The sequence below is a fragment of the Phalacrocorax aristotelis genome, chromosome 15 (assembly GCF_949628215.1).
Source record: "Phalacrocorax aristotelis chromosome 15, bGulAri2.1, whole genome shotgun sequence".
NCBI classification, from domain to species: Eukaryota; Metazoa; Chordata; class Aves; order Suliformes; family Phalacrocoracidae; genus Phalacrocorax; species Phalacrocorax aristotelis.
In genome coordinates, this window is record NC_134290.1 from 6,438,003 (window position 1) to 6,459,122 (window position 21,120).

Sequence of the window (21,120 nt, forward strand, 5' to 3'; positions counted from 1 at the left end):
TGTCACTACCAGCTGAAAGTACCCGAACAAGCAAAGTTTTGGTAACATTGATCAATGGTTTTAGACATGTCTCTCGTTAATTTTAGATCTTAATCTACTGCATAGCTCAGTCCTAATTTCTGAAAAAGTTTAGCATAGAAGAGCATTTGCCTAAATTCCACATCCATTTCTACAACTGAATGTATTCAATTTCTCCAGGAAATTATCCAAACTGTATATAAAACTATTCATGTTGTACAGAAACAAAAGGTATGATTACACAGTCACTGCAATTCTAATTTGTACATATAACTGTATGCTTAATTTAGGTTATTAATATAAAGGTGTAAGTTGATTTTGTTTAATTTGCCTTTCTTTTTTTTGTTACTTTCAGTAACTCCAAAAGAAAAGGATTAAAATTGACTCCCCACAGGCCCTCTTGCTCCTCAAGTCTTAGAACAGATCACTCTTTCTTCAGGAACTAAACTACAAATATAGCCCCATGGTTTCTCATTTGACTACCTTATAAGAATCTTTACATTTAAACTAAATTGTTAGACGAAAGGTTAGGAATCACAGTTAGGCTGTTTGATGTAGACTCAAGTTATGATGATTTTGGCCCCAACCTAAGTATTGTAGTCATAATGATGATGTGGCAAAACAAGAGATTCTTCTAGTTAGTATTTCTGTAAATGGTTTTGTAAATAAACTCTTAAATGAGAGAAAAGAAGTGAATGGATACTGGAAGAATGGTTAGGAATTTCCTCATATTACAGATTCCTTTGATCTGAAGAAAACAGGAAGCTGTAGTAGCAGGGACATCCTCTCTTTGTTAGGTTCTACTCAGATGCACATCCTCAAATACACACATCCTATTAATACAGAAGAAGAATCCCTTCAGCAGTCCCTGGAAGAGAAACAAGAACAAAATCCTTCCCTGTGGACTTTCAAGCCTGCAAAAAGGGAAGAAATGCTGCTTTAAAGCAAATCATCATCATTTTCTCACTATCTGTCCCATACTGAAATAAAAGAACAATGGCATTGCTGGTTGTATTTCACTGTCTTGACAGATGTCATTTGCTTCAAAAATGACTGGGGTGGGGGAACAACAGAGGGGCTGTATATTGAAACGTGCAGGACACATGCAGGTACTGCGGTCGTAATACAGTGGATGCAGGCATGCAACGGGTATCGTAGGCAGCACTGCTTTTCCCTTCCTCCAGAGCAAAGTTACACTGCTGGAACACGTGCGCTGGCAGGCAAAGGAGAAGGAGTCTCATTGTGCTGTACGCAGAGAAGGCAGGAATTCCAGGAGGGGAAAGGTTCCCTTTGAAGCACATGGCACGAAGAGCTTCCCAGTGACCATGGCAACAGCTCAGTGGGTTCCCAGCCTGAGAACCAAGTTACTACAGCCATGCCTCAAAAACAAAAAAAGTCTGAAAGAAGGAAAGGGAGAGGGGGAGGTGGGGTCGGGGGTGTGGGGGAGAGAAGTTGGAGCAGAATTAGCCTGGCAGAAACTGAGCGGCTCCCTGGTAGGCAAATCCAGCCAATAATGCTGGTCGGGTTCACGGGGTTTCCTTTTCATTTCCAAAGCTTTCTTCTTCCTCTGTCATTCCCCTTCTAGCCCTATTCAGGAGCTCATGAGATCAGTAAAACCCAGGCCTTTGCTTTGCCTGCATGCAGCATTGCCTCAAACAGGGCTGCACTGTGATCAAAGGCAATGTTAAATCACAGCTGCCACACGCACCCCTTTCCCAATCAGGGCCCAGTTTTCACGGGCACTCTAACAGGAGATAACTTTTTTTTTTTCAAAACTCTTTCATTTCCATTACACCATATAAATCTGACTAAGAAGGATGAGCAATTAAAAAACCTATATGGAAATGGACACATTAATTCTGTACAGCTACCAGTCCCACTTAGCACATGGATAAACAAGTGGAGTGAAGCTTCTGAAAACACAGTCCAGGGTTTTACTAAAAACAAAAAAAAACCAAACAGAACAAAACAAAACAAAACAAAAAACCCACAAAAAACCCCAAAACCAAACCACCCAAGTCAAAAAAGACTAAAACAACTAAAAACAGCCATAAGAATAAAACCATACATCTTTGTACCAGATACATATATCATGGAACTGAGCTCTACAAAAAGCTTTAAAGTAGTCTCTACATTCTGCCTCACAATATTCCAAACTTTCCACACTATCATCTCAGTTTTCTTTCTTTTCCTTTACTCTTAAACTAAACAAAACCTCATAATTTATTCCCTCATATATGCATGCATTCCACCATAGAGACACAAGGAGTAACCTTTCTGCTTCTACTACTATTTTACTCAACACAAATGTTCACCAGTTTTAGTAAAACAAGTTTAATTTGGCTCCCTTAAAGCAGGACTTTTATGGTTTGAGTTAGGTTGAGCTTTTAAACACATTCATTTATGATAGGTTTAAGCTGACAAGGTTATCCATTCCTTATGTATGTAATAACGATGGACTAAGTAATTGTCAGCTGAGCCAGGAAAACTCTCCATGTGTACCCTCTTAGCTCATAGCAAAGGTGAGGATACCCAAAATAGATTTCTCAGTGAAAAGTGTCCAAATGAAACAGAACTGCCGACATGTGCCATAAGCTGGAAAGGGAAGCGCACACACAGCCAAGTGCCCTGGCAGAGTCTTTTTATTTTGCCCTAAATTGTTGAGGCAGACTTTCAATTATGCCCATGACAGTTTTAAAAGAAAGCAAGCCCTTACTTCTCTCACCTTCCTGGCACCAACTTTATTCCTACTATCAAATCAATAGGTCAAACTGATCCAACCATATCACTTTCCCAACATACAAGATTTGGCTTTCGTTTCACAGAATGGCTTCTAATGCAACTAAGATCTAAGAATAGATACTAGAAGATCCCAAATGGCAATTCCAGCACTAGGAAACAAACGGGAACTGAAAAGGGGAGATAAACCTGCTTCCAGCAGGAGGTATAATTGATCACACAGTCAGACTTCACTAGACAAAGCAGAATTCCTGTAGTCTAGAAGTTCAAATGCCCCATATACTCAATTTTATGCACTTTACTACATGTTTTAAGGAGGTAAGACTATTTGCATTCAGTGAAGTCTTTCTGTTACCCACCTGAGTCATTCATGCAGATGCCTGTATAACAAGGGGTTGCTTTGCCATTTATCTCACTTGCACAATATCTGGATATCAGCAACACCAGCAAAGCTGAAATGCAACACTTCATACATCCAAGAGGCCAGCATGTTTCTGAAATGTTGCATCAGCCCTGCATCTTCTAATATCCACATTATCGCCGCAAGAGATGCTGCAGTTGGGCAGGCCTACTGTACAGAATTCTGGAAAAGCAAGAGCTTACCACAACTCTATCGAAAGGCAAACACGGTATTTGTCTGGACGAACAAATAATGCAGGACAAGCCACCTTGGGGGCAGGATAAATCAACCTAAATGAGGAACGAACGGTAGACTTGCACTCCTTAATTTCTTCCTCCTTTTCTAAATGGAAGAAGTTCCATTTCCCTTCCTTGTTTAGGGCCACCCCTCCCTTATTTTGTTTTCCTTTTTCCTTTCCTTTCCTCTCTCCTTTCCTTGCCTTTTCTTTTTCCTTTTCATTAGAACTTGTGGCCTATGCTCTTTCACACAATTCCAACTACTCTAGACTTCAAACATCAACATCTAATAACCTCAATCCTCAAAAATTCTAAGCTGAGAACAAAAAAAGGCCAGCTTTCTGCTTTCCTTTTTAACATATCTGGCAGCAGTAATGATATCTGACTGATTTCACCCCATAAAACAAAGGGAAATGTTTTGCAAGGAATTTAGATTCCAGAGGCCATATTCCACAGGGAGATTCCAGCAAGATGAAAATTTTTATTTCTTTGACCAATACAATAAGATTCACTTGTTATTAGAGGTATCTATCCTACAATTAAAGCAAAGAAATCTCTCATAGAGTTGAAGACTCCTCTTCACCCAAGAACCAAAATTAATATATCTCTTCTGAGAAAACTATACCTAAGAAAAAGCAATAAAATGCTTTCATTTTGACTGCTTTTGATAAGAAGCTTCCTTTGATCAAGTTAGCATCACACTTGCAGTTCACCATATTTCTATTCCAGTACTGCTTCTGCTAAACAGCCATTTTTGCATAAGTCTTTGCCAGGTTCCTACAGAGCTCAGAAAGGGAATATGTGCTCTCAGCTCCCCATCACCATCTCTGTCAACTGAGTTATGAATTATCTTCCCCGAGCATCTAGTGTGAAAACAGGCAAAACGGGAATATTTTGGGAGTAAAGGGAGTTTTGTCTTGTTTTTATTTCTTGCTAATTTTTCTCAGAAAGGAACTAACACTCCCAAGAAACAGTTACATGCAGCATTTACCCCAGACTACCTCCTTACCTTTCCTAAGACAGTGAGGCATGGCTTAGGCTCCAACTCTGGCTGTTCCAGTTTCACCACTCCTACCCAGCCATATTCATATAGGTCTTCCTCATCATTGCTGTTACACAGTCCTAGTGGATGCATCTGAAATAGAATCAGAAAGAAACATTTAGCCAATCAGCAGAATCAAAAAACATACAGATTGCTTCTGAATACCTTAGTTTATAACAAACACACTTTTATCTATTAAGGTATACCAGATAAACAGAAACATAGGGCTGCATATATGAAGAATTCAGTATGTTTCTGAAGCATGTAATGAGTACAAAATCGTGGAATGTTATGTGAGCTCACTGTCATCTTGCTTGTGAAAAATAATTTAAGGCTCACAATTAAATGTGATAAGTCCTTTTCTCAGATATAAAATAATTAAATACAAAGCTCCACTTTGTATTGCAAGCCACCTTTCCTTGCAAACTGACAAAATAATACAGACTGTTTTGTAGAGGCACTCATAAAAGCTTTACATGTCATAAGATCCAGAACCAATGTTTGAGAGTCATTATCTTTTTTTTTTTTTTTTTTTTTTAATATTTGCACAATATTTACTGTCTGTCATGCTTTGGAACATGCCTGTCACGTAGTTCAAAGTAAGATACAAGAAACTTCCTAACTGTAGTGGAACAGCCTCCAGTTTTTTCTGAGCCCAAATGAGGGGGAGGTATCGTGAAGTGAGAAACTGCAGTCTCCTTTCAGATATGTGTGTTTCTTACACAAGGCAACAATACATTATTTGCTTTAATTTCAGATATTACATCTCTTCCTCCTCCTTCCAACACTAGATAGTTCCTCTCATTTTACTACAGCAAGGAGCTTCCTATGCATCAATTTTTTAAACTGTCTTTTCCAAGTTTGCTGTCCTTCTTTAGGATAATATCTTTGGGTATAGGGTGTGAAACAATTAACTTCTTACACTATTTACTATGTTCTCCTTGTTCTCTTTTTCCCTCAACTAAAATCTCAGATTTTTCACAGACCCTTGCCTAACAGTTTTCCATGCTTTAACATGTATGCAGAAAAAGTTCCTTGCAAAAAAAGTCTGTACTTTATCCAGCCTCATGCCTTTCCTTAAATCTCACCTTTGCCAAACTAGCTGAAGAAAACCACAAACTGGTATCAACACTCCGACAATTTTGTTTTCTGGTAGCTGATCATAATCAGCATAATCATAATCATACCATATCATAATAGAAGATCATACTGCTCAATAATTTACATATATATCTCTCACTAATCCATGCAAAGTAGCACCATGTAATGGTCACTAATCCTGCCATCTCTTCTGCATCACCAGCTTATCATTTTGTCCTTTTCTCCCATGTCTTGACCCTTGACTTTCATTTTGCAAGTGATTCAATACAAGGAGACCTATTTATACTATCTTGTGGGGCCCTGACTTTCTGAATAATTTGAGTAATTATGGCAAAATATGGAAAACACATCAGTGACCTGACACAATACAGAGTTTTTCCTGCCACTCATTATTTTTCAAGATTCATCACCAATTCACCCCTATTTTGAGGGAAAAACAGGCTACCACAATACCAGGCAGACAGAATAGAACCCTCTGCCCGACTCTTAATTCATACTACTACTTTTTTTTTGTTATGAGTTACCATTCCACGCTCCTGAGCTGTCCACAGTCTCACATGGATTAGCCGTTCAACTTACTCTGTTTAAAAGCTTGGGACAGGTACTCTATCACTGGAAGATGAACCACTCCTTAAACTCAGCATCTGATGGATAAACTATTCAGCACAGACATAAAAACAGGGAAGGGAGTCAGGCAAAGAGTTCTTTCTCCAAAATTGCCAGGGCATATATTCCAACATAATTAACCCCAAAAGAAGTCAATGAGATCCTTTAAGAAAACACAAAGCTTTAGTCTATATTAAATATCTAAAGAAACAGAGAAACATTCCCTTGATGTAATTCCCTTGACATATGCTGTATCAATTGAGCTTTGAAACCATAACCCCTATCTAAGAAGTTTCTAGTTCAAAATCCTTGAAATGTGCTGGGGCACTTTCCACACGCCTGAAAGGGCAAAACTGAAACCACGACTCAGGTGCTTTTATCCAAGGTTACAGAATCTGTATACATTGCTGAGGGTTTAAAATAACTTCAAAAAGAGCCGCACAAATTTTAAGTGGGTTAGTGTTACAGAGCAGACAAACAGTAAACCAACAGAGGAGGAACATTTTACTCTGTAACTCTATCACCTAAAAAAAAGTCCTGATGATTAAAAGAAAACTTCCACCTTTTTGTCCTTTTTTTTCTGTGTGCCAGGATATGGCATTATAGTGTTACAAACCACCATATGAACAGCTCAGGATCTTTCTATACGCTGTAATGAGATGAAAAGTTTTGGTCTTTTTTTCCCAACCATACAATAAATACTGCCTCTAGCCACTTTAGTCCAGAAAATGTCTTGGAAGAAGGCCAAGAGGAACAAAAAATTCTTTCCACAGCCACTCTTCTCCAGAATACTGTTATTCCATAGCAGCTTCCAAGTGTGAATAGCCCTTTAGATCACAGTCACCAAGCACATTCTGCAGTTATGTCCCTGGAAATGAGGATAAGCCCAAAGTTGAAAGAGCCTCTTCTCTTCCTTTTAAAAAGCCTGGGCATCCTTGCCTTTAAAAAGAAATCGGTAATTTTGTTCCCCTCTCAATGACAACACTGGTGGACACCCCGTCTCCAATAACAACGCCCCGAACACCTGAGAAGAAAGCCTTCTTATTTAGAAGCAAAAAAGTGTGAATCACACACAATTCTAAAGACAGTTAAATATTTGCAGTGTAGAATACTAAAGGCCCCTAATAGGGTTTTCAAGACAGTCAGGAATTTGCAACAGTCAAGCACTGGGCATATAGTAGCTCAAGCATCTCACCGTCATACACAGGGCACTATTCTATGTGGCACAGAGCTCCCAGGCATTTAGCAAAATCAAAGTTGCATTTCTGAACACTCCTGTCTTCTTCAAAAAGCTAGGTGGCCTGGAAAAGGACCTATGCACAGTTTAGCAGACAAAAATCATAGGCCTGGAAGCAGCAGAGCCCTCAAAATTCAAATAACCGCCACAATTCTGACAAGAACCGACAAATCACTTAAAAAGCTTTGCTAGACCTCTGGGTTGCCAGAGCTAACAATTCCTTACGATTTTAGACTTTACTAATTAGAAGAAAAACTCCAGCTTTTCAACCATGATACAAGTATTAACTTGATGTATTTTGGGAAGGGAAGGGCAAGGCACGATTTAGCATTCCAAAATAGTTATCAGCAAACTAATGTTTATAGGGCTCAGGTGAGCTTCATGGTTAGACCCACACGGAAACAGTGTACCTACAGAATAAATTTTCTTTCCTGTAATAAGAGGCATGACCAGAAGAAACAAACATGTAGACTAGTCAGAGAGGAGGATCGGGAAACATAACATGGGAGAAACGTAATCCCCATTTTTAAGAAGGGAAAAAAGGAATACCCGGGAACTAGAGGCTAGTCAGTCTCACCTCTGTGCCCAGCAAGACAATGGAGGAGGTCCTCCTGGAAACTATGATATGGCACATGGAAAATATAGAGGTGACTGGTGACAGCCAACATAGCTTCACTAAGGGCAAATAGTGCCTGACAAATTTAGAAGCCTTTCATGACAGCCCACGACAGGGCACTGGTAGATAAGGGAAGAACAACTGGCATCATCTACCTGGAGTTGTGCAAAGCATGTGATACTGTCCCACACAACATCCCTGTCTCTAAAACAGACACACACAGATTTAACGGGTGGACCACTCAGTGGATAAGGAACTGCCTGAATGTTCACACTCAAAGAGATGCAGTCAATGGCTCGATGCCCAGGCAGAGACCAGTGACAACTGGTATCCCTCAGGGGTCCATACAAGTGGCACAGAGGCTGTGGAGTCCCTTCCCAGGAGACATTCAAAATCCGCCTGGACACAGTCCTGTGCCCCCTGCTCTGGGTGTGCCTGCTCAAGTTGGACAAGACGATCTCCAGAGATCCCTTCCAACGCCTATCATTCTGTGCTTTTGTGATTCTGTGCACTGGGACCAGTATTATTTAACATCATTATCATGTTTGAGATGAACACTGGGGCTGAGGGCATCCTCAGCAAGCTTCCAGATCACACAAAGCTGTGCGGTGAGGTTGGCACGCTGGAAGGAAGGGATGCCATCCAGAGGGACCTTAACAGGCTTGAGAGGTGGGTCCGTGCAAGCCTCATGAACTTCAACAAGGCCAACTGCAAGGTCCTGCACCTGGGTCGGGGCAATCCCAAACATGCCCTCAGGCTGGGTGATGAGGTGGTTGAGAGCCGCCCTGCGGAGAAGGACTTGGGGGTACCGACGGATGAAAAACCACACAGGAGCTGGCAATGTGTGCTGCAGCCAGAAAGTCAATCGCATCCTGGGCTGCATCAAAAGAAGCGTGGCCAACAGGTCGAGGGTGGGAGGAGGTTCTGCCCCTCTATTCCACTCTGGTGAGAGCCCACCTGGAGTGCTGGGTCCAGCGCTGGGGCCCCCAGCATAACAAAGGCATGGACCTGCACAAGCGGGCCCAGAGGAGGGCCGCAAAGATGATCAGGGGGCTGGAGCCCCTCCTGTATGAGGACAGGCTGAGAGAGTCAGGGTTGTTCAGCCGGGAGAAGAGAAGGCTGCAGGGAGACCTCGGAGTGGCCTTCCGGTACTTAAAGGGAAAGATGGGGAGGGACTCTTTATCAGAGAGTACAGTGACAGGACGAGGGGTAACGGTTTTAAACTGGAAGAGGGTAGATTTACATGAGAAATTCTTTACTGTGAAGGTGGCAAGACACTGGAACAGGTTGTGGATGCCCCCTTCCTGGAAGTGGTGAAGGCCAGGTTGGATGGGGCTTTGAGCAACCTGATCTAGCGGAAGGTGTCCCTGCCCATGGCACGGGGGTTGGAACTAGATGATCTTTAAGGTCCCTTCCAATCCAAACCATTCTATGATTCTATGGTTCTGTGAATGGCAGCAATAATATGGAGCAATCAGCACACAAGAAGGTACCAACCAGACTATGGCTCCTCTGAGTCTCATTCCAGGTCCATACGATAGACCAACAGCAGAGTTTTGCTGAAATGGAGACTGCCACACCATTTGATTCCTGCCTCCAGCAGACCATAAGCCAGCAGAAGCTGCTGAGGCTGAAATTACTGAATCATTTTGACTCTAGCTTCAGCCCAAATGGAATAATGAGACCCCTAAAAAAGCACTCATCTCTTTCTGACAAACTGCAAACCACATTCATTGCCCCTCTGGTTCTCCATGATGGAACTGCAGGACTCTCTTGCTTGTTCTATGAAAAAGTTGATATGCAGCTTCCAAGATCATAAAGGATGGCCACTGCTGCACTGTAGCTTTGCAGGGCTCCTACCTTCCAGCGAGAAGAAGGTAGGAACAGACAGCATATCCAGTACACTCTCTCTTCCAGCAAAGGTAAATGTTGTCCAAAGACTAGAAGAAAACCCTCTCACCTCACTTTCCGAGATCAGTCGAGAAATAAGACTCTGAGAAACTGCATGCATTGAGAAAGATTCAGAGAGCATCATGTGCTTACCGCTGTCTTGGACAAAATATGCATGACAGTATTAGCTACTATCATCTGCGGCATGTGTATCATGCAGTAGGTACCAGGCACTAAGTTTGAAATCCAGAGGCTGAATTTTGGAACATGTAGTAAAACCAAGACCAATATGTGTAACTAAATGAGCTGTCTCTTTGAAAAGCTGCCTGAGACTTCAAATTGAACATGGAATATGAAGCCGGACTACAGAACAGGTAAGAATGAAGAACTGTAAGAAATCTGAGAAATATAAATTATTTTTCTGTCAAGAGGTGACTTCTGCTCTGCATTTACTGACCACTATATGGCATTCTGAAACTCCTTTTCCAAATACCAACAGCTCCTGCTCCTTGAACTAGGTCCAAAGAACAGCATTTCCTAAGAAGTTTCTGAACTCTGTCCTGAGGTAAAAACCTAAAAAAAAGAATCCCTGACAAGTTTGTCAACAATGGGGAAAAAATCAACCAGGAACTCATCTCCTCAGTACAGGACTTATGCCATTCACACAGTTGTATTCACCCTGAGGAACAGAAGTTTTCAAATTCTTGTCCAAAACCATGAGTTGAACCCACTGAGAACACACACTTTTACTCACAGACTATAGCAAGGTTGTACTATGAACTAGTTACTAGAAGCAAGCTGTGCTCTGGCTAGCAAACAAAACCAAAGAGCTGTCACAGAAGAATTCTCCTCCAACGTGGCCACGCTGGCTACTACCTTGCTGTGCAAGGACAAACGTGACCACAGCAAGTGGATTCCATTTTGTAGTCCAGCGACCCAGGCACAGAATGTCTACTCAACATTTCCTAGCAGTGCACAGAAGACTGAAGCAGAGAAGAGACCAAAATTTATTAAACCACCACACAATGGCAAAATGATCTTGCACATGAGAAACCTCAAACCCAAATGCAAAACCCAGTGTAAGCAGTAAGCAAAACCAATAGAGTGCTGCAGGCTCTGTGCTGGCAAATGTAGAGAACTTACTAGGTACATCTGCAGGCTATGAACTCCCAAGGATTTTGTTGCATCACACTGAAATCTCACCAGAGTAATTAACGAAATAAATTATATTATGCCAGCAGTATTCCCTCAAAGTCTGTATGTTTCAGGAAGGGACAACTGACAAAAACATTGTACTGTTCAATTAAAAACACGTGCACTGCAAAGCCAAACTGTTCCTAGACTATTTGTTCCAGTGAATCTGTTGATCTACAGGACCAACACAAACACTCAGCTAAGTGATAAGGCAGACACATTAGTCATCATCTCTGTGTCACTATTAACACATCGAGGGAACTCAAATTCAAGTACCCAGTCTCAGCTCTTTTAGTAAAATGCCATTATGTAGTCAATGACAGGTTGTACAATCTACCAATTTACTAATATTATCGTGACCAGAACTTGGGAGCACGACCTCTATCCCCACCCTCCAGCACCTCTTCCTCTGGGCTCCTCGTGGGTTTCTGTGATGGCACTCTTCTCATCTTCTCTCTGGGTGCTCTCATCTGTTCGCATTGTTCAGATTTCAGATTTTTAATGCAGATCATTTAAATCTCCATTCAAACCAGCCTCTCCATCAACCTCGTCCTGATCCCATTGATAAATTACCATGGGCAATATGATCACCTTCCTCAAAATTCTGTCCCTACCCCACCTGCCAAGAGAAGACATTCAATTCCCCACCTCAAAAAAAATTGGGGTTTTGGATATCATTTTTACAACACTTCCAAAAATCTCTTATTGTGTTTATTTCTACAGGAAACACACATCTCTTCTTTATACTTCAACTCATCAATTTCCATCTTACCTAATGCAACTTTCTTCTCCCTGAACACACCAAGTAACCTTTCTGACCACCACTGTTAGAGTCATGTTTGTGGTGCATCACTCTGAGCATGCAATTTCCACTCACAGATCGCTTCTCTGCATGAATTTCTCTCTGGCTTCACATCCCAGCCAAGAGTATTTCATTCACACTTCATATTGAGACTCCAATGGCTAACAGGAAAGTCAGTTTCAGTTGTCCATTCATAAGGTTGGAGTGGGTTTTTTTTTCCCAATTCACACTACAATTAAGGATCCCAAAGGGCGTAAACAACAACAACAAAAAAAGACAAAGGGTACATTCACACCATGTGAAGATCACAAGTGAGCTTCAACCTTCAAGCCATTAAATCCACATGGCATATTATGCCACCAAATATTTATTGGCTTGGGTGTGGAAGTGAGACAGTCATGTCCACATGTATCAGGGTGATCCCATTATATTGCTTTGGGGCCTGTGCTAGCTTGGATAAAACCAGGCTGGCATTTCTGTGTCTTACATAGTCCCAGTAGTTTGCAGAAAGGCAAAGCATGTCAACACTGTAAACAGATTCCCTAATTTCAGTTCCACTGAAAACAAAACAACACAACCCTAGCAGATCCCAACTATTCCCCGTTCCTGCAAAGACATCAGTTCTAATAACTACAAGCCAGATCTAGATAACGAGACCTGGACAGTCTTAAAAACTTCAATAACATGCCTCTGAGACTCAGCATTACCTTCCCAAACTTTCTTCTGGTTGAATTCTTCATTATAAATTCAACTGTTTAAATCCCACCAGCCACAAAACATCACTCTTTTTCCTCCACCCCTTTGGGCAAAAAACAGCTAAAAGATGGCCCGTGCTATATGCATGCCTTCGCTCAGCAGCTGTGTAGCTTTACCGGCATGACCTCTGCTCCCCTCTTGAAAGGCTTCCTGCGATACGGCAGTACGGAAACATAGCGAGGCACATACAAAGTTTACAATGTGTGCTCTGGTCACAGCAATACGAGATCGGTAACAATCAAATTAAGCAAGAATCTCTTCACTAAAATTACCTATTTATCCTTCCCATCCTTTTCTCAATTAAATTTTAGTCTTCCTTCGAATCAGCTGCCAATATCTCCCTCTGTGCTTAATCCCCTAGAACTAATCAGGTGTTTTATCTCCTGACAAATAATAAGGGAAGAGGTACAAGCTGTAAATATTTTTCATTCATTTTTGGGTCTTCACCCCATATTTGAGGATGACCTGAATTAATAAATAAATAAATAAAAACAAAAACAAACAAAAAACAAGCATGTCTCATATTCAGTAAGTCTCCTAGATACCCATTCAACTTTTGCTTATTCTTATTGTTCCATTGAGTGTACTACAAAAGGCAATCGTATCTACTCACATGCAATGTGCACCACCAGAATCTGTGGCTGATTTTTATTAGTAATTCAGCATACCATGAATAAACGGACCTCTGTAAAGCCAGGTAAAGATTTACATACACGTCAGAGGGCTCTGCATTGATCTGGAACTTCAGTTGGTAACACTTTCTATAGCAGAGGATTAATATGGAGAGAAGCATCACATCTAGTTCCTAGTTCATGAAACAAAGGGCAGGGTACCAAGGCATCCTTTTCCAAAACACTGAAATATGACTTCCTCGTGGCCAAGAAGGAGTACGCACTATAAAATTCTGAAGTATATGCTAGCAGAACCAGACTTGATATTGCCTGTCCAAACTAAAGTTACATCCCATCCTGGTAAGCATCTCCATTCTTTTAAGGTTCCTTCTTGCCTCTGACATACCAGCACATTTTGAAATACAAAATTGAAATATTTTCCCCTTTGTTTAGCTACGTATTTGACAGAAAGATTTGTATAACCCAGGTATAACAAAATCTCATGGTTTTGCAACAGTAACCAGAGATGACACTGCTGCAGGGGCAGGGATTGGGTGAGACACTGACATTACCCTGAGCACCCACATCCCATCCTCTGGGCAACTACCATCCCTCTAAGCATACAGAACCAATTTACTCACAGAAGTGAACATTTACCAGACAGGAGAAGTAAGGGCAAAACTAACAAAAGAGAGATTTAAAAATGGCTCACAGATCCATGCTGGGAGCAGAGAAGAGCGAAATATACTTTTGTAGTCTCATAGTTAGTACAAATTCTAGAACACCTAAGACCACAAAATAACACAGAAGAGCTCTTGAGACCTACCCCTGTCCTAAAGACTGTAAAAGAAGATGAGAAGGTAGGCATGGTAGGTTTTTGTCTGCATTCTCAAATACAAAACAATGTTAAGTTTAAGGTGCATATCAGAAGGGTCAACCCACTAGCACGATTCTGAAAAACATGAATTTAAGATAGAGAAAAAAGCAGAGAGTCAACACAAAGGCCAGTAAGACATGTGCTGCATCAACAGAAAACTTTCTGTCCACAAAAGCACTCCACCACACCAAGCCAGAGGCAGTCAGTGGATTCTGCTCGGATTCCACAGGCTTACACTGTAGTAGTCCGAGTACATCATGGCAGATAGAATATATTGCAATTTTCTGAAACAGGGACATCAACTAAAGTGCAACATAAGCTAGTGAATTTAAGAATTCGAGCTTAAAATACTGGTGTTACTTCTACTGATTAGGTGCCTACATGTGGCAAAATACCATCCTCTGGGGCAGATGGTGCTTGCAACAGGACTCATGCAGTCACGTGCCTGCCCCGTTCTCATCGCTGGTTTACAAGTGAATTAACCCTGATTCTCAGACAAAGCAGTGGTTTTCTTACTCTCTGTCTTGGGGAGATGTTCATGCAATAAACACCAATAGAATCAGCTGTCTGACTAGACTTCACTGCATGGATAGAAAAGTGTTAGAAAGGAAGATGGTAACTGTGGCATGACAACTTTGGCCACTGAAAGGAACAGAAAATCAAAAATAAAACCCATGCTGAAATAGTAAGCATTTTTTCCCAGCATGAACTTCTAGAAAACAACATCTAGAACTGGAGTAACAGTGTGGAATTTTAATGTTTGAATGGACTTTTTCAGCTTGGTAGAAAGTGGTGGTTTTGTTTGGCTTAACATGAAAAAAAAACGCAGCTCCAGCACTTCACTGCACCTTAAACATTGGACACAATTCTGTGGCAAAAGACACACGCAGTGCATTAGTGTGCTAGGAAAAGAGGAAATTGAGAGCTTGCTCAAGGGTCTGTATCAGCTATACTTAAGCACTCCCTGAAATACGTACCAAAGTTACAAGTCAAAATTTAACATTTTCAAATAGAAACAGCAGCTCTGATCCCTCCTCTACCAACGTTGTTTCACTATCAAAGCTCACTTTCACCCTTCCCAACCTTACACATGCAATCCATTTGTTTGCTTGTTCTGTTTGAAATCCGAAAAAATTCCATAGAGATCAACATATTACTTTAATAAAAGATTAGGAAGGAGCTGAGTAGAGAAGGGAGACATTTCCCAGGAGACCCTTCCACATCCCAGGAGACAGAAAGGTTATAGGGACCCGACTCCTATCCTGCCAATAGTGTATTTCCTTGGTTAACTCACTTGAAAAGTCAGGCTCTGCCAAGCTCACTAGTAAAGCTGAATTCCAGCTGGGAAGTCGAGCTCTGCAAATGCCAACTTTAGTGCCAGTTTCAAGTGTCAATCTTGTTGTAAGAAATTATTAAAAATCCCTCCTTTATAGTTTAAACGCTTCTTTGTTCCCTCACATACACAAGGTCAGACAACCCCATCCTTAGGTGCCTATGGTGTAACAGATAGGGACAGCACGTCAATGCAGGTAACACGCTCCTTCTCATCGGGAGAAATGGCTCCAGGCAAGTGAGAACTGCTGGAGGCACGACTTTAAAAGTCAACACAAAATTGAAAGAAAAGGCACCAACTTTGTTTTCTCTCTTGGAAGTGAAGGTACACTGACTTTTTAAAAAAGCTGGGTATGCACTTCTCCATCCTACATCCATGTCGAGCCCCAAACACGTCTTTGCTGAAGCACCTCAGCTGCAGACATCTTGCTTTGCCCTTCAGAAGAGGAAGCCAAGGGTCTGGGGCATGGGGGCCAGAATGCATGGGTTAAGGCCTCTTTCCACTTTAAAGCCTAAGTAGATCACAGGATACAAAAGGGTAAGGCTGAATGAAAACATCTAAACAAAAATTCAGGCCCAGGAAGGATCCAGGGTGTTTCTGGATCACAGACATGTTTCACTTTAGACACACTAAAGAGAAGGTATCATGGGCAAACTACAAAGGCAACAATAAAACTAATTATTTTCTATGAGGGGGAAAACTATCAGGAGTTTCAAACAGTTGCAGTAAAAAGCAAATTCAAAAAACTACACTGCAGAAGCCTCCAATATGGAGCAGAACTATTGAGTATTTTTGTGAAGACTTGAATTCCTTATTGCTGTAGGGCCTGAAACAACAGATACACTACATAGGTTTCCCAACCCGGAATGCACTTGGCGTGGATTCATCGCCTTCCGCATGAATTCACATTCCTTCACCAGACTGGCTTTTGAAATAAAATTTATGAGGTCTTGCAGTGTTAAAAAAAGCCCAAAAACTAAACTAAACTAAACTAAAATAAAATAAAATAACCCAAACCAACCCGAACAGGAAGTCTATCAGGGAAACGCAGTTTCATCTCAAAGCTTTCCCCCCAACCAGGTGTATGTGGAAGGAGCACCTGGTAACTGAAGGGAAGTGAGCTCCCTTCCTAGCTTCCCCCAGGCGTACGGAAGCAGGGCCAGGTAACTCAGTGCAGACTTCAGATCCTTTTAGCTACCCAGCCCCTCGGTGTCCAGCCACCACTTCCAAGCTCTAGGTCTCATTTCCTTCCTCCAACTCCATCCCCCATGGAAGCTTCTTCTAAAGGACTGATCCAAAGTCTGGAGTGTACCATGGCTCAAGTGGAATAAGGCAACCAATCAACATAAGTGTTTTACAGTGAGGAAAAAGAAAAAAACCATTAGTACATTTCTGCTGGGACTTCTGTAGTAAACAGCTCCCCTGTCGAACCAGTCCTATTAAACACAAAAAGTGGACTGAGTGTACATGTTTTCTTCAAAATGAAATAAAAATAGGGCACCAAACAGATTTCCAACAAACAACTTCATTCACAAATGAAGTGCTAGAGGACGCAGAGTGTCTGATCCAGAGACAATCCAGTATTTTGCTGCTAGAATCTCCAGAGACTGGTTGGAAAGGAGAGATGGAAAAGGGGGCATACTCCCAAAGATGAATATAGAAATATTGCTCAGAAATGCAGAGATTTAGTTAGGAAAACATTAAGTTCAGCTGGAGCTCAAACTGGCAATAGATGTCAAAACTAAAAAGTATCTTAACAGCAAGAAGAATTACCAGCAGTATGTGTCTGCCACTAAATGGGGTTGACACAAAGCAATAACAAAGCAAGCAACAAACAGCTGGCAGTAAAGGAGGGTCAAGTTAGGGATCATCAATGCGAACCAGACATACAGGTGTCTATGAGATCCAAGTGTCCTATGAGGGTTGGCTGTCATAATTGCAGAGCCATTCTCTATTATCTTTCAAAGGTCATGGAGATCAGGGGAAGGCCCCCGATGCCTGGAAAAGGGCAAAAACTACACTTAACTGCAAAAATACAAAAAGACAGATCTAGGAAACCCCAGAGCAGTCAGCCTCACTTCAGCACACAAGAAAATTAAGGAACAGATCCTTATGGAAGCCATTTCCAGGTACCTGAGTGACAAGATGGTGACTGAAAAAGCCAGTTTGGATTTACCAAGGATAAGTCATGCTTGACCACTCTCAATACCTTTTCTGATGAAGCAACTTGGTCCATGGATGACAGTAGAGCTGTGGATGTCATCTACCTTGATTTTAGTGCAGTGTTTGACATCAGTCTCCTTCAACATCCTTGCTGACAAGCTGCTAAGATATGGACTAGACAGCTGGACCACAAGATGGTGGAGAACTGGCTAAACTGGCTCAAAGTCTGCAGTTACTGCAGAGAGTGGTGGTTAATGGCTCAAAGTTGAAGTGGCAGCTGGTCACAAGTGGAGTTTCTCCGGAGTTGATACTAGGTCTGATACTATTCAGTATCATCATAAACAATCTAGGTGAGAGGACAGAATCCACTCTCAGTGAAGTTTGCAGATGACAACGAACTGGGAGGTGTGGTAGATATGCCAGAAGGAAGGGCTGGCAAGACACAGTCACTGTGGCAGACTGGAAGACTGGGCCACCAAGAATTGCATTAGGTTTAATGGAGATAAATCTGAAGTCCTGCATGTAGGATAGAGTAATACTGAGCAGCAGTAGAGGCTGCATATGGTCTGACTGGCTGCAGTATAGCCCTGGTTGAAAAATTCATGGGGCTTCTGATGGGCAGCAAACTGAATGTGAGTCAACAGCTGAGGCTGTGCTTGGAGCACATTTATAGCCAGTAGATCAAGGAATGTGATTATTCCACTGTACTTGGCACTTGTTAGACCACACCTGGAATAATGTGTCCGGTTTTTGTTGGAGATGGTCCAGTACAAGGTCACCAAGATAAAAAATGGGTTGGAGAACTTGACATATGAAAAAGGTTGAAAGAATTCCATTCGTTCAGCCTAGAGAAGTAAAGGCTCAGGGAGATCTAATCAGTCTTACAGGTAGCTATAGAGAAGACAGAGGTAGTCTTTTCATGAGGGTGCATGATGACCAGACAAGAGGCAACAGGCTCAAGGATACTTCAGGGAGAAATCTGTTTGGATATATGGAAACAATTCTTCACTGTAAGAACGATGCAAGGGTGGAACAGGTTGCCCTGAAGAGTGGCAGAACATCCCCCACTGGAAATATTCCAGATTTGGCTTGACAAGGTCATCAATAAGGATGCTAAGGATGTGTTTTCAATGGAAAACTGGATCAGATGATCTCCAGAAATCCCTTTGAGCCTAGATTTTTCTATTGTTCTTTGATTCTAAGTTCCATCCTCCAAATTAAGGTAAAAGTAATTTGCAAAAGCTATTGGCCATGCTGCAACTTCAGCAAGCTATTGCTGGGTACGTAAAATGGTTTAATATACATATCTCATTAGACATGCAACTGGTTTATGAATAAGCATCCCGTTAAATAAAATTTTATTTGTTGTTATTAAAGTTGGACTTGCTGCACCAACAGAATAAACAGGATATCGAAGGAAAACTCAGTAGGGCAAAAATTTCCAGTTCTCTGCAGAGCTTCAATCCTCATTTTCTGTCGATAGGAAGGAGTAAATAAAGAAACATAAAAGTGACAGGGGCAGGAGTGAGACTGAGTAAGAAAGTTTTAAATATTAAATTCAGCTTCAACAATAACCAAATTGTAAAGGCAGGAAAAAGAAAATCTCAGAGAACAGAATTGCCACTATCTGCTGTCTGCACCTTCCTCCAAGCTGGCTGGTGCTAGCCAATTTCAGACCACATACTGGACTGCAAACCTATTGTCCAATTCCGTACAGCTGTTCGCATGTATTGCAGGTGGGGGTGGGAGAACAGTAGGGTTGGTTCATTCACACTATTGATACAGCTGTCACAGTGAACTGAAATAACATGCACGCAGATTTGGAAAGTTATCTGCAAAGCTTACTTCCACAGGACACATACAAGAACTCTGGAATGAAAGTGATGGATTTCAAGTTTCCTTGTAAGATTCTGCTCTAGATTTTACCTTTTGCTAGAGTGATAATCTTTTCTTAGCATCAACAGCAAATTACTCTATTGGGTGTAACACTGCTAAGACAGCTCTTTTTACACCTAACAGAACAGCTAATCTCTGCTCTAATTTTCCTCACCTACAGTCTTGGATGTACAAGATGTGTGTTTAAGATTGCCAACAATTGTTATAAAGCATCAAAAATGTTTCTGATAGCCCAATAGCAAGGTGTAACCCTAACAGAACCAGACACATCAGTAAAGGCAAATATGTACACACACTTGAATACCCGCTTGCCAAAAATGCAAAGTTCAAAAAACTATATGAAAAAAAAAAATTGCATGAGCAAACAAAGTTATGACAGTGCATTCACTTTGTCCTTTTTCCTATTCCTAGAGAACTAGATGTTTTCTGAAGACCTTTCTTCCAAATCAGGTTGCCCCCGAATTACTTGGTTCTACAGAATATTTTTTGTTTAGCCCTTGGCTCTTGAATCTTTCAGTGCCCTCAGATGAGTGGGATATCTGTGGGATATCAGGCATGTAGTGATGCTATAAATAAGAAATGAAGTAAGAACTTGTGGCAAGTTACTGATTTCCCACTCAAAAAAACATTAGAAAACAAGCGAAGGATATGAGTGAGATGATAATTTATCAGCACTCGTGGCTAACTGGGAAGGTCCCAGTTGACTGGAGATTAGCAAATGTGATGCCCATCTACAGGAAGGGCTGGAAGGACGATCTGGGGAATTACAGGCCTGTCAGTCTGACCTCAGTGCCAGGGAACATTATGGAACAGATCATCTTGAGTGCCATCACATGGCACATACAGGACAACCAGGTGATCAGGCCCAGTCACCTTGGGTTTAGGAAAGGCAGGTCCTGCATAACTAACTTGATATCCTTCTACAACAAGGTGACCTGCGTAGCAGATGAGGGAAAGGCTGTAGATGTTGTCTACCTGGACTTTAGTATAGCCTTTGACACCATTTCCCACAGCATCCTCCTAGAGAAGCTGGCTGCTCATGGCTTATACAAGTGTACTCTTCACTGGGTAAACAACTGCCTGGATGGCCGAGTCCAAAGAGCTGTGGTGAATGGAGCTAAATCCAGCTGGCAGCTGGTCACAAGTGGTGCTCCCCAGGGCTCAGTTTTGGGAACAGTTCTGTTTAATATCTTTATCAATGATCTGGATGAAGGGATTGAGCGTGCCCTTAGTAGGTTTCCAGACAAGCACCAAGTTGGGTGGGAGTGTCGATCTGCAGAGGGACCTGGACAGGCTGGATCAATGGGCCAAGGCCAATTGTATGAGGTTTAACAAGGCCAAGTGTTGGGTCCTGCGCTCGGGTCACAACAGCCCCACGTAACACTACAGGCTTGGGGAGGAGTGGCCGGGAAGCTGCCTGGCAGAGAAGGCCCTGGGGGTGCTGGCTGACAGCCGGCTGAGCATGAGCCATCAGTGTGCCCAGGGGGCCAAGGCAGCCAACAGCATCCTGGCTTGTATCAGGGATAGTGTGGCCAGCAGGAGCAGGGAGGTGATAGTGCCCCTGTGCTCGGCACCGGTGAGGCCGCACCTCAAGTACTGTGTT

General features: G+C 41.9%; 1 protein-coding gene across 3 annotated transcripts in view; it reads right to left on the reverse strand.

Moving 5' to 3' along the window:
• Positions 1–21,120, reverse strand: part of ZNRF3 (zinc and ring finger 3) — a 98,677-nt gene that overhangs the window by 32,211 nt on the left and 45,346 nt on the right. For all 3 annotated transcript variants that reach the window (XM_075110888.1, XM_075110886.1, XM_075110887.1), the window contains exon 2: positions 4,403–4,528. In XM_075110888.1, coding sequence (XP_074966989.1) covers positions 4,403–4,528 — 126 coding nt within the window. The remainder of the gene's footprint in view (positions 1–4,402; positions 4,529–21,120) is intronic.